Below are 12,727 nucleotides of genomic sequence, written 5' to 3'. Positions count from 1 at the left end.
GCGGCTAGACGTGGGGCACGAGCGGTGGCGGTGCTCGCGAGCCGCGTGCAGGACGGAGCGGAGCATCCGCACCAACTCCTTTTATATCATTTACTTATTTTTCACTATACTAACGTATCTAAAAGATTGTAGCACTACCATCATGAGCGACCAGTTCACCTCGTACGTGTCGGTGAATGGCAAGCACACACTGGCCAACAACCGACACCCACGAGGTATGAATTACAAACACATGTGGGTCAACCACAGCAAGACGTACGTGGACCCTATCATAGGCGCCCACACTAACCGTGTCGAGGGCGCCTGGGAAATCCGCATTGAGCAGCATGTGAAGGTTCGTATACATTTTATACTAATACGTACATACGTATACAATTATACTTACCAGCGTATTTGAGACAGGCAATGCGCGGTATGAAGAAGGAGCTGCTGCCCATGTACTTGGACGAGTACATGTGGCGCAACTGGTTTGCTCCGCCGAAGGCGAATGCAACAGAAGTCCTGCACGCTCTGATCAAGGGCATCGTCAAGTACTACTACTAGACGACGGTGTTAAGGTTATAATACAGCTGTAGGTTATCCTAAATTTCTTTTTGTTTTTAATCTGAATGTGGGGCCATATCCGGGGAGAGCCCTTCAGAACGATCTCCCGCTATCTTCCAGCGAGCAGCATGCAGTGGAGAAATTTGTGGTTGAGCCGGGAGAACGTACCCCTGCCCCAATTGCCCGTGTCGACTTTGCATCCACCATTCTTCGACAGGCCAAGAAGCAGCGCTGTACGCCTCGTGTTGCGACCCAGTACGACGAGCTGCTGCATCACACTCCCCCCACCAGCAACGCTTGTGAGCGTCTATTCTCTGAGTGCAAGCTGGTACTGAGCTCGTTGCAGTCCTCAACTCTCCCGGTGAACTATGAGCGGATGATGTTTTTACAATGTTATGTGGAACAGCGCGACTCTTCTTGGCTGTTCCGGCGAAGATGAAGGACAGGTGATGTAGTACAGCTCTCGTGTTCAATGCTTTTTAATACTTGCAATAACAACTATTGTCAGGTCTCGTATTGCCATACATATTACGGAGAGGTTACTACATACAATGCAATTGCAAATTGTATTTGCCATGCCCTGCGGAAAATGTCGTCTTGGGGGACAGTGTTGAGCGCCAAAAGGCTCAAGTTACCAGACGACACTGCGTCATGAACATGCAGCCAATTCTCGGTTCCAATCTTCCCAAGCGTGAAGACCTAGCGAGTGACCAGGCAAGGCGCGTGCTCCGGGGCCAGCGGTGGACGAGCGACACGCAGCAAGGCATGCATCAATGGTCTAGTGGCACTTAGCACGAATCAGGCGTGGCTGGCGGTGTGCTGCGACAATAACGATTTGAAGATATCAGCGAGCAAGGGTGCAGCAGGTGCTGACCCATGAAGCGTGTAGCAGGACTGGCTCTTGCTCGAGTAGGAATGTTAATGCTATTCTCACTATGCTACTCGTTTTAGCGAGCTCAACTCGCTATACCCCTCGCTTCGTCACACTCCGCGCGTGGGACACCGCTCTGACGTCTTATCATCGACTTACTACCCTCCAGTAAACTTTTCATCAACCTCGTTCTTACCCCTCCACGCGGATATTTATGAAAAGGCTGCCGCCCATACACTTCTCTCGTTTTCTTGTTTTTTAATTCGTCTACTTCCGCGTTCTTGCGCTATCAGCCCTCATCTCCAATTAAAAGGGGTTTGAGAACATGCTCTATGTATTTGTGCAAAACAAAATAGACTTAGCTTTAACATTAGGAGGTTATCCAAGAACGTTACCTGTGATAGCATTTCGCTCTAAACGTTGTTTTAGGACATATATAACATTTTAGGATTGAGTTAACCCTTCCGTTACTAAGGCTTGATAAGGAAGCATGTGGTTTTTCCACATGCTTGATAATCAAGCATGTGGGGATCGTCATAGAATGGGCGTTTAGTCCGTTTAGTCCCCGGTGTACAGGGCTTGGGGTCTAACTGTAACGAGAAAGCTCGTGGAAGATGCGCTGTCGTAAAGACGGTGCTTCAAACGAGAAGCCTCTGAGCCATCCATTCATTCTCCGAAACGAAACGCGGGACCAAGATGCCTCCCCGCCGCGTCACGCGCGCTGAAGCGGAGGCGTTCCTGCGTCGTCTCGACGGGAAGGAAGGCGCAGAACGCGCCCGGCTGCTTAAAGAGCACCGTGCGTATGTCGACGGTACGCGTGACCGCGATGCTGACTTTGGCGACGACGTTGCGGGTGAACCGCTTGTTTCAGCTCCTACGTCAGCAACGACAGGAAGGCGGCCTAGGATGACAGTGGCTTCACGCAAGCCTCCTGCTCCAGCTACGTACCAGAAGAATGGCGCACTAGTGGGGTACTACAATTTGCTGGCAAGAGCGCCGCGATTGAAAGGGAAGGCGCCTGTCGCAGCATTGTATGCAGAAGAGCTTGCTGCCGATGCTGCTTCTGCTGATGAGGATGGGAGTGACAGCGGAGATGCAGATTACGTGGAAACGGGAAAAGACCAAGGAAATGACGACGCTGAGTTTGACATGGCGACAGCGGCAGAGATAACAACACCGAAGAAGGCGGCGAAGAAGAAAAGACCGGCAAAGGCGACTGGCACGACCAAAGCAAAAGGTAAGCGTAAGCGCGCAGCATCGAAGAGCTCAAGAGCTGACAAATCTGCGCGGACAACAAGTCCACACGTCGCTGCTGATGACGAAGCCGACAGGTGAGGAGATTATGCGTTTTCGTACGATGTATTTCTCACACTTCATGCTCGTAATTGTTTGTAGCGATGCGTCTGTTGGTGGCGATTTGGACTATAGTGACACGTCGCCATCTCCGCCATGTGCAACAAACACAGCGCAGGCAAATCGTGGACCCACGTCGACATCGGAAGGTGCTTCCTCTGCGCAACAGACTTCACCGCTAACGCCACCTCGATCTTCGGCTGCCAGGTACGGTGTCACATGATGGATATCAAGCATGTGGGAGATTTATTTCTGACAGCATGCTGTATATTACTGTTGGTTCTGCAAGGTCACTGGATATGGCTACTATTATTCACACAACGGCGGTTCCCACAACCCCGCCTCCTCTCTATTCCCGTCAAGATTCCCGTCACGATGATGACATCTATTATGGTGGTGCATTGGATTCGGATTACGATGATTCAGACACTGGGTCAGTAGAATGGTACGAGGACATGGACAATCTTGAAGATGTTGTGGATGCTGAGATCCCAAGCGAGAGCGATACGGAGACGAGTGATGAACTGTCACTAGATGCACCTCCAACCGGCGATTCACCGAGTTCTACACCTGCAGTTGGCGCAGCTTCTACAACAAACCGTCGCGGGGGACAGCGACCTCCACGAAGTAAGGAGGAGGCCGAACGCTAGAAGGGCATCATTGACAATTGGCGCATCGTAGAAGGGTCTGATTTATCTAATATAATCGATACAAAGCTCGCTACAACTTCTTGAGAGGAACATCTATTCTGTGGGGACCATTCAAACTAACCGGTTTCATCGCTCAGTTGCAAGCCCAGCTACTACAAGTGGGGTCAGCCGAATTTGCAAACACGGTAAGTAAGGTGCTTATTCTGCTTGTTGTTCTCATTGCTAACTATTACTGTATGTGTCCAATGATGTACTCACCTAGACTAGTTACACCACTGCATGGCGACACTCCACCGTCCACCCACCAGCTAAAGATGGACGACGAATGGGTGGAGGTGAATGGAATTCGAAAGCGACGTCAACGGCAGTGCAAGGTCTGTACTATACGGAAAACAAGCAGTACACAGCGGCAGGTGACGCGATTCTACTGTCCTGGCTGCAGTAAAGACTCAAAACGGTACGTTGCTATGCTCTATGTTTCTTACTACCGCTATCTAACACGTATAATGCAGTGTCTACTTGTGTGACAGGGTGCGCCAAGCACATTACCCCAATAACAACCAGACTTGCTTCTCCATTTGGCACCAACTTTGGCGCAATGGAAGCGAGCGCCCACAGCCGCGCCACGGCCGCGGTATCCAACTGAGCCCCCCCCCCCCCAACAAAGCGGGCGGAAGGACAAGAGGGTCGTGAAGAGGAGGGAAGCGGTGGGGACGAGGAGGAGGCCGCAGGCCTCGGCAATGAGGGAAGTGATGGTGGTGAAAATTCTGATAGTGATCAGAAGGAGACAACGGAAACTGGGGGTGACGACGCGGTAGAGAGAGAGCACCAAGGGTAGGAAACAGTGAAACTGCGTAGGTAATAGCCCAAATGACTTGCTTTTAGCAAACAGATGCAATACACAAATTTGCTTTCGTAGCCGTTCTGCACGTGACTCCGTCAAAAACGATTCATTCCCAATATAAGAGCCATTTGCACATGCATGATGTCGCGTATGGGCTTTGCGGAATTTACTCACCATGCTCGATATAAAGCATGTGGGTTCATAATACGTACGATTGCAGGATCTTGTACAAATATACAGACACCGATCTTTTTTTTTCCTATACAAATTTTACGTTAAGACTTTTTTTAACATGCTTGATATCAAGCATGTGAAAAATAGTATGTGCATTCAAGATTTGCTCTCGTAACGGAAGGGTTAAGATGTATTAGTTTCTTCCATTTAATTGACTTAACCCTTTAAGACCTGATGTCTTAGAGTCCCTGCCAGGGCCTCCAAAAAGGTAACCAATAAGATTAGCGTATTTCGCAATTTCTACCAATGACTTATGGTCATTTACTTTAGTGGTATCTTTCTGGTCGAGTTAGAGTCCCAAACTGGGACTCTTGGAAAATAAAAAGACAGGGAACGACAGAAGGGACTAGCAAACGCTCTATAAATGTATATAAGGCCAATCGTAAGAGGCCCCCTCACTGAGGGCCTCAGGGACCTTAAGGCTTAGGTCCTAAAGAGTTAACGGCAGCGCTCAAATGACGCACCACTGTGCAAGCTTTAATAATAACCCTTCCCAGGAAGGGTTATAATGATAGCTACGGAAAGGTCAACAAAATGAGACATAAACGCAAATTGTGATTATACAAACAATCACTGATTACCGCTCAATATTTTTGCATTCAAATAATTTTGTTTGAATTATATTGATCGTCGGTCAATCAAAGTACGATCGGTCGACGATCAAGGAGCCGGTGCGGTACATGTAAATCGGTAAGGAGCGCCCGTGCAAAAAATAAACTTAAAACGTACAGTACGTTTGTGCAAGAAGAAAAAAACATATCCGTACGGTTCATGTATTATTAATAGTGAGTTTGCAGAACAGCTCGCACGAGAATGATCGAGCAACAAGAGCACTCCCGTAAGGGAACGATACCTCTTCATTACACGAGCTGAAAGTACTGTGTGGTAATTTTGCGTGTGTGATTTGGCAAGAACCCTTCTAAAATTTACAACGGAAATACGAATGGGGGGTTCTACGCTCACTAAAAGTGATTGCCATACATAAATATCTGCCTCGTCTCCTTCACCCGATTTACTACATGTATTGCTCGCGCGACTTATAGTGCTAACTCGCGCGAGTTAAATTGAATTGGACTCGGATTAAAGTTAGCTCGCGCAAATATAAATGAATGGCTTCTATGATGCCGAGCAATCTGGCTTGACCATATTACTCGCGCGAGTTAATCATACAACCACACAGAAGCACATATCTATCTAGTAGACGTCTTTGTGCTCAAATAGTTTATTTCTTACTGTACGTTTTGAGTTTATTTTTTTGCGCTCCTTTGATTCTCCCTGTAAATCATCGATTCAAATTTACTTGTACCAGAACAGTCACAACATATGCAAAGCTAATTCTCTTGGTTGTTAAAGGTTAAGTAATAATCCATTTATCACAATCTGGAGTTATCATAACCAGAATGTACATGTACCAATACGATGAACATGCGCGCCGAACATATTGTTGGCTGGGGGAGCGAAGCCAGTCCTTGGGCGCACTTATTGTGAGTTCTACTCGAAATTGGATTGAGCGATTGAATGAATCGCCCCGCCAAATCGCCCCGCCAATCGCTCATCCCATCTAAAAGCATACGAAATGCAAGTGCAGAGGCAGCGCTTCCGCGTGCGGAACCACTTCAACCCGCGTGCGGAACCACTTCAACCTTGAAGACGACCTGCGGGGAAACATGCCGCCTAGCAACGGATCGGCTCGACGCAAGCGAGCCTCACGTCGTGAAGTACATGCGACTCCCAACCGCAAAAAGCGACGCACATCGACGGAATTAGCACAAGGCAGCACATCACCTGATAGTCTCAGTTCTCGACGAACGTCACGTGAATCATCGCGCTCCGAAAACAGCTCGCTGCCTTCTCCGGTCAGAGAAGAGAAGAACTGCAGCAGACCAGCAGCTCCAGCTAGCGAAGACAACCGCGGACTGCTGCCAGCTTCGATCAGGGATGAAGATGACTCCAACTTGCCGGCAGCTTCGGCGATAGCAGAAGTCCACAACGTACCAGCAGCTTTAGCCCGAGCAGAAGCCAATCGCAACTCGCCGCCAACATCACCGAGTGGGCTTTCATCGCCAGTCCAGTCGAACTCTCTTCCGGCTTCGCGAACCAGTATCGGGCACGCAGCGTCATCGCCAGCTTCAAATCTAACAGAAGATGTGGAGGATGTCCAGTCTGCTAAGCGATTTCGGCTACTTGTACGGCCTATTATCAAGAAGACGGTCAGCCAGCGAGATAAGTCTGGCAAAAGACTTGGTGACTTCGTCGCAAATGGTGACACCTTTGACGAGATCATTGAGAAGCTGTGGAGTGAGATTAGCGAGCACGTGAAAGGACTAGCGGTCAATGATGATGGGCATTGGTCCGTCGAGCCCCCCGCGCAAGCCGACTGGGAACTTCTGATGCAATTTAAGCGGGGAAAGCACCTAGTAGACAACACTAAGAACGAGCTCGATTGGAATGACTGGCTAAGAAAATCACGGAAGAAGACCACCATCTTACAGATATTTGAGTACGGATCAGCACTATCGACAGCCAAAGATCGAGATGCCTTCTTAGCTGCGTGCATCCTGCCTGAACAGACTGATCGCGCCGGTGCTACTGCTGAAGGCTCGCTTCGTGACGTTGCTGCTCAATTGGAAGAGCACTGGCGCTTTTCGTTTTCTACAACGACAATTGGATGGCGCTTGTGGGCAGACTACATCACTCGAAACCTGAACCGTTCCACGTGGCAGGAACAAATTGCAGACCCTCCCGGGCCCACCTCGTCCATCTCCTCCATGTTTCAAGATCACAAGTTCAGGATCGAGCTTAAGATCTTACGAAGTCTGGCGAAATGGCGCTAGATTGTGTGCAAGGAAGTTTAGCAGACATTGAAGAGCTCCACCAAAATGTCAACGGGATTCTTCTGCGATTGGAGGCTCAAAAGAAATTCTTGATTTCGAAAAAGAATATTATCCAAGCTTTCCTGGCTGACGTAGACCTCCTGGCTGTTTCCGATGTGATCGATCCATTCTCACGGATGGAAAACCTGGAAGACACCGAGCACCAAGAGTAGGCAGGCGTTTTAATCACCCCCACATTCCTCATCAACTAAATCAAATCCCAGTTCATCTTCTGGGTTGTTTGGCTCCGCACACTCCCCCCAAAACTGAGGCGTTTGTCTCTTCTCCGTCGACATTGGACTACTGGGATCAAAGCGGCCTTGCACGTTCCACCCGCAATGCGCAAACACTTTAGCCATGTTGAAAATGTTCAAATCGTTGAAATGTCTGCACTGCAAACGACAATAAATCGCGGCCGCTGTTTATATTGTAGTGCCGCTGGAAAAACTTCTTCACGTAGCCAAACATATACTCGATAGGGTTGAAGAACGGGCAGTATGCTGGCAGAAATATTGGCACGATACCAATGCTCCTCAAAAAGTGCACGATCTCCGGGTGTCTGTGTATGGAAGCACCATCAAGGATCCACACGGAGTGAGATCCTGGATATTGACGAACAAAATTGCGTTTCGTATACGCAAAGTCCTGGCAGCACTTGAGAAACTCAACGCGATCAAACGTGCCTTGAGTGTCAAAGCAATCAATTAGACCATTAACTCCGATGAAAGCCAACACAGAAACCCGTGGTTTTCGTTGAAAGTCGCCTCGAATTGCCAATTTTTGTCCCTTCAGCGAGTAGCCACGCTTCCTGATCATCCCCCGATTATCAAATGACACTTCATCGAGGAAGACAAGGTTGTGATAGCTCCAGTCGACATGATGCAGTTCCTCAATGAATCGGAGCACATCTTGGTCTTTAATATGCATCGCACGTCGCTCCAATACTTTCCACGTCAGTCCACAGTCGTGGATATTACGCCATACGGAGGACTTCGAGATGGTGATACGGTGTACGCACTGGAAGGCTTCTTGTGCCTCGTCTAGGTAGGCTAGTGGGTGCGTCGAGTAGAACTCACACAGCCATTTGCGGTGCTCATCTGTGAACTTCTTGGCTCCGGTCGTGTGCGCTCTCTCAAACGTTCCGGTGGCTATGTTCGGATCCAGTTGCCGATTGTCGTCTCACTTTTCGTGAATACGAAAGCGAGCTGCTTCCGAGACAATCCATGTTCGTAGAAGGCGTACAAACAGTGGAGCACTGTGTTGGGGTGTGCGTGCCCCTGCGTCACTGCTCTCTCCATGAAGCCTACGCTACAGAGACCGTAGTTAGTAAAGACAACCACTTACAGGCACAACAAGGTAAAATACCTCTTCTTGTAGCGCAAGCTGTAGTCTGAGTTATCGTACAGCGCTCTCGCGCCGTGCGCGCGCCGGTCGTCTCCTTCGACTTCAGCAATTTGAATTATGGCCAATATAATGGGTTAGATTGAGATTTTAGCCAATCAAGGACATTGGGTCGATTTAAAGGCCAATTGCAAAACTGCCCAGCGCATCCAACTTTAGCCGGGATTGACAATATCTCTATATTAGTGTTTATCCATAAACACATTTCCGCTAATAGAGCCACATTTTTGCATGTATTACCCGTATTGTGGTTTTCAAATAATTTTACCGCCCGATTTGCTGTGTTATCTCGGGACCGATTTAAATATATCGGACGTAATTAGGTTCGAATTAGCTAAATGTGACCCGATTTAAGGTCTTAATGATGAGGGCAATGTCATTCCCAGACGACCTTACCTCCCACAGCTCAGATTAACTAATTGAGGAAGAGATAAACACTAAACTTATGCATACTGTAGCGCGATTGCCGAGTAAAATGGTGTTATGATCACCTATGGCGGTTAGACTTCGCTTAATCATAGATTGGAAGTGTCCCTTTCCACCTTTATAATGCGATACCAGAAACACACTTCCTGTTCCTTACCGTGATACCACTCTGTTCCATCTCAAATCTAACACTTCTCCTTTGCTGACATATTTGTTAAACTAATGGTGTGATTTAGCTAAACGAGCCCACTACGAAAAGCCCTGCCTTAGCTCTATAAAGCAGTATTTTTTTGGTAGATCATAGTCAAACAGCAGCGAAGTACAGAGCAAAAGAGCGTCATTCGTTTTGACGGGGTGGACGTCTGGTTTCGCAGTGGGCTTTCCAGTGTTGGAAAATTGCTGAGGTTTTCAGAAGAGATCGATTTTTTACGGTCTTACAAGATGTGAAAACAGTTCTTCAAAAGCTGCTGTCTGTGCCGCGTTTTCCTGAAAAACGCTTTTCATCTATGTATTTACAATCTGACAAATTTTAGATCTCGCAAAAGGTGAAAATAAATAAAACAAGGTGTGTAGAAAAGAGTTCATCATAAAATAAAAGATACTAATTTTGAGTTGGTGGCCCTTCATGTTTTTAAGTGCCTCCTGGCCCTTTTTGCCAAAGGGTCGCAAGGCAATGAGGTTGGAAGCACTCCGTTGCGAATGTGGTGCTTCGAAACTTGGGGGAGTTTGTATGTATCACACGCAATGACAGATTCTGGTATTTTTTGTGCTGTCAAAAAGCACTTATCTATAGTCCTACTACTGTAGAAAGATCACAGTAAGTTTTTTCAGCTTACGCAATTAAAGCATCGATCTTGTACGTTGGTGTGCGGTATTGAGCCGACTGTAGCAAGTTAAACAGACCCAATTCGAGTACGTTCATATCGGGCGACTTATATTTGATAGCGATGTTGACAGCATCAACATTTGTTGTGCCTGCCGTTAGAGCGATCAGACGGCAGCACATCATGCATGGTATCTGCACAGCTGACATGTATTATGTAGCTGGTACCGGTAGCCACAAATTAGAAAATAGCAAATCTCTATTCTTAGCCTAATAATAGCCAATGATATCATTTATTTTTGTGCGGTCGCTCGTTGCGTTAGATTTGAGATGGAACAGAGTAGTACGAACATGCGTCGACGTCTTCTTTTTCATGATCGGGCATGGCACCCCACCAATGACGGGCCATATTTAACAAAGAGACAACTCTCTCGGTACTGTAGCTTCGGGACAACAATTAAACGAAGTATCTCACATGCTGTATTGTACTTAAGTAGTTATCACCATCGAGAATGCACCTTACGATGGTACGATGTGGTCCTTGTTACAGCTTGTGTGGAGCCTGCACGACCTCTTTGATGTAATAATACAAATTTTAAATCGGATTAAGAGGGATATTCGACTCGATTTTGTATCATGGGTGTGAGCAGTTTATCACTATTTGGGATATCACGGTCGAGAGAATTGTCTGTACTTAGTGTAGAGCAGAGAGGGCAAGTTAGGCATTGTCGTGCTGTAGAAGAAGAAGGATTTGAAGTTGTCTTCCGTAGAACTTGATGGCGTGACGTTGGTGGTACAGTATCGCCACTATGCACATACCGGTACTACATGTACTTGAACAGTACATGTACTTCAGTAATATAGAAATCTGCACCATCACAGCTTTCTGTGACGGTGCAGATCTTTCAAATCCAATCTCTGATCTCCATCGAAGATACTTCAGTGATCTGAACTTTGTCTGGCTTCACAAGATTTATTATTCAGTATATTTATAATTCATTTATCTAGGATACTTATTCTACATAGCATTTTCAGTATTTGAGTTGAGGCATGTACTTTTTTAGCCTAAAAATAATACTTGAACGTAATATATTGTACATGTACTTAACACTTTTAGGGAGAATTAATTACGAACACGAAGACAGCCTCCGTCCATCCATCGCAATGGGTCGAAGCAATTCGAACAGCGATCGTCATTGACGATTCGTCAAGCAGCCCGCAGACTCACCAGCCATTTTAACGATCACTCTACGACTTGCGCTCCCTAGCTCACTGCACCAGAATCGTTGATTTACCATGCGAGTATTGCAGCTGATATGCCTCGTTGCGCTCATCTCACGCTGCGCTGCAGACACGGCCACAACCAATTCCCACACAGCCAGCACGTTGAAGATCAATTCGGATGCAGACGCCGTGTCGCGCGTGTTAGCTGCAGACCGCAGGCAAGCTACGCGTTCTCTCCGACAGTTTGATCACGACGAGCTGGCTGGAGGTGATGCCGAAGATCAAGAGAGAGGCATCAGTATCTCAGGTCCGGTAGAGAAAATGGTAACAAAATTCCGAGACGGATTGAACGCGGTGTTATCAAAGAATCCAGTACGTCTGCGTGCGTCGCTTGTGGAACAACTATCGAAGACATACTCATACGCTGATAAGTTGAGCACCTCAACACTGAAGCAGCTGGAGCACATTGAGAAATTGAGAGCTGCGGATATCAAAAAAGGTGTTAAGGGCTCCAAGGCAACGCCTGGTGGTATGCGCAGGAATGTGGAACCATTTCCAGGCATGAGCACGGTTCCTAGAAAGTTTCTCGAGTCCCACGTGGGTCGTGACGGTCAACGTTTCGGTAAAGATGGCAGTCGGTTGCTGTCTGCTGGTGTGGTTACACGTTTTAACGACAAGGGCGAGCGTGAAATGCTTATGATTTCGAGCTCAAATCCGAAAAAGAGAGAATTTCTGCCGCCTAAAGGTGGATGGGACAAGGGCGAGGACATTAAGACGGCAGCGCTGCGTGAAGTTATCGAAGAAGGAGGGGTGTGTGGACAACTTTGGTCAATTTTGGTTGTTGATATGTTGACTTACTTGTGACGCTGTAGGTGAGTGCTCAGCTTGCACATGGCCTGGGCAAGGTCAGGCTTCAAGATGGTGACAATAAATACACCTACTTCGCGTACCTGATGAAAAGCAACAAGGTCTACGACGATTGGTCGGAGAGCACTCGTTATCGTCTTTGGGTATGTGTGGCGGGGGGGATTTTGGATTGGATGTTCGAGTTGGACTGATATGTTTGTTGTTGGACCAGGTTCCAATGGACGACGCGGTTGAAATGCTCGGCAAGCGCCCCCAGTTGGCCGAGATTGTAAAAAGGGCGAAGTTCGTCGATGCCAAAATCGCTGCTGGGAAAATGCCAGAGTTAAACCCGAGGCTTTCTCAAGTCAAGCTTAAGACGAGCTAAGATGCCGCACATGAATCAACGTCAGAACGTCTCTCAAGCATTAAAAGCGTGCTTTCGCTTAGGTCTGGTAACGCGATCATATTGATTGGAGACGCGCCTGTTATTGAGTTTACCCATTAAATTGTCAGATCATGAGTAGATTCTAGAAATCCACTTACACCTTCAAAACTACACGTAATATTTGGTTCTCGCCAATAAGCTCCCACAATACCCAACGGGTGAGCGGATACTCAGTGCAGCAGTAATTGTCAGAC

At 47.4% G+C, this 12,727-nt stretch overlaps 1 protein-coding gene across 1 annotated transcript; it reads left to right on the top strand.

Moving 5' to 3' along the window:
- Window positions 1-11,314: 11,314 nt before the first annotated feature.
- PITG_05846 (secreted RxLR effector peptide protein, putative) lies at window positions 11,315-12,106 on the top strand (the record flags this gene model as incomplete). Its single annotated transcript, XM_002998039.2, has 1 exon — window positions 11,315-12,106. The coding sequence occupies one exon, from the start codon at window positions 11,315-11,317 to the stop codon at window positions 12,104-12,106; it is 792 nt and encodes a 263-aa protein (XP_002998085.1).
- Between the last annotated feature and the right edge of the window lie 621 nt (window positions 12,107-12,727).

The sequence above is a fragment of the Phytophthora infestans genome, genomic scaffold, assembly GCF_000142945.1.
Source record: "Phytophthora infestans T30-4 supercont1.9 genomic scaffold, whole genome shotgun sequence".
Classification (NCBI taxonomy): domain Eukaryota; phylum Oomycota; class Peronosporomycetes; order Peronosporales; family Peronosporaceae; genus Phytophthora; species Phytophthora infestans.
This window is presented reverse-complemented; position numbering and strand designations above follow the sequence as displayed.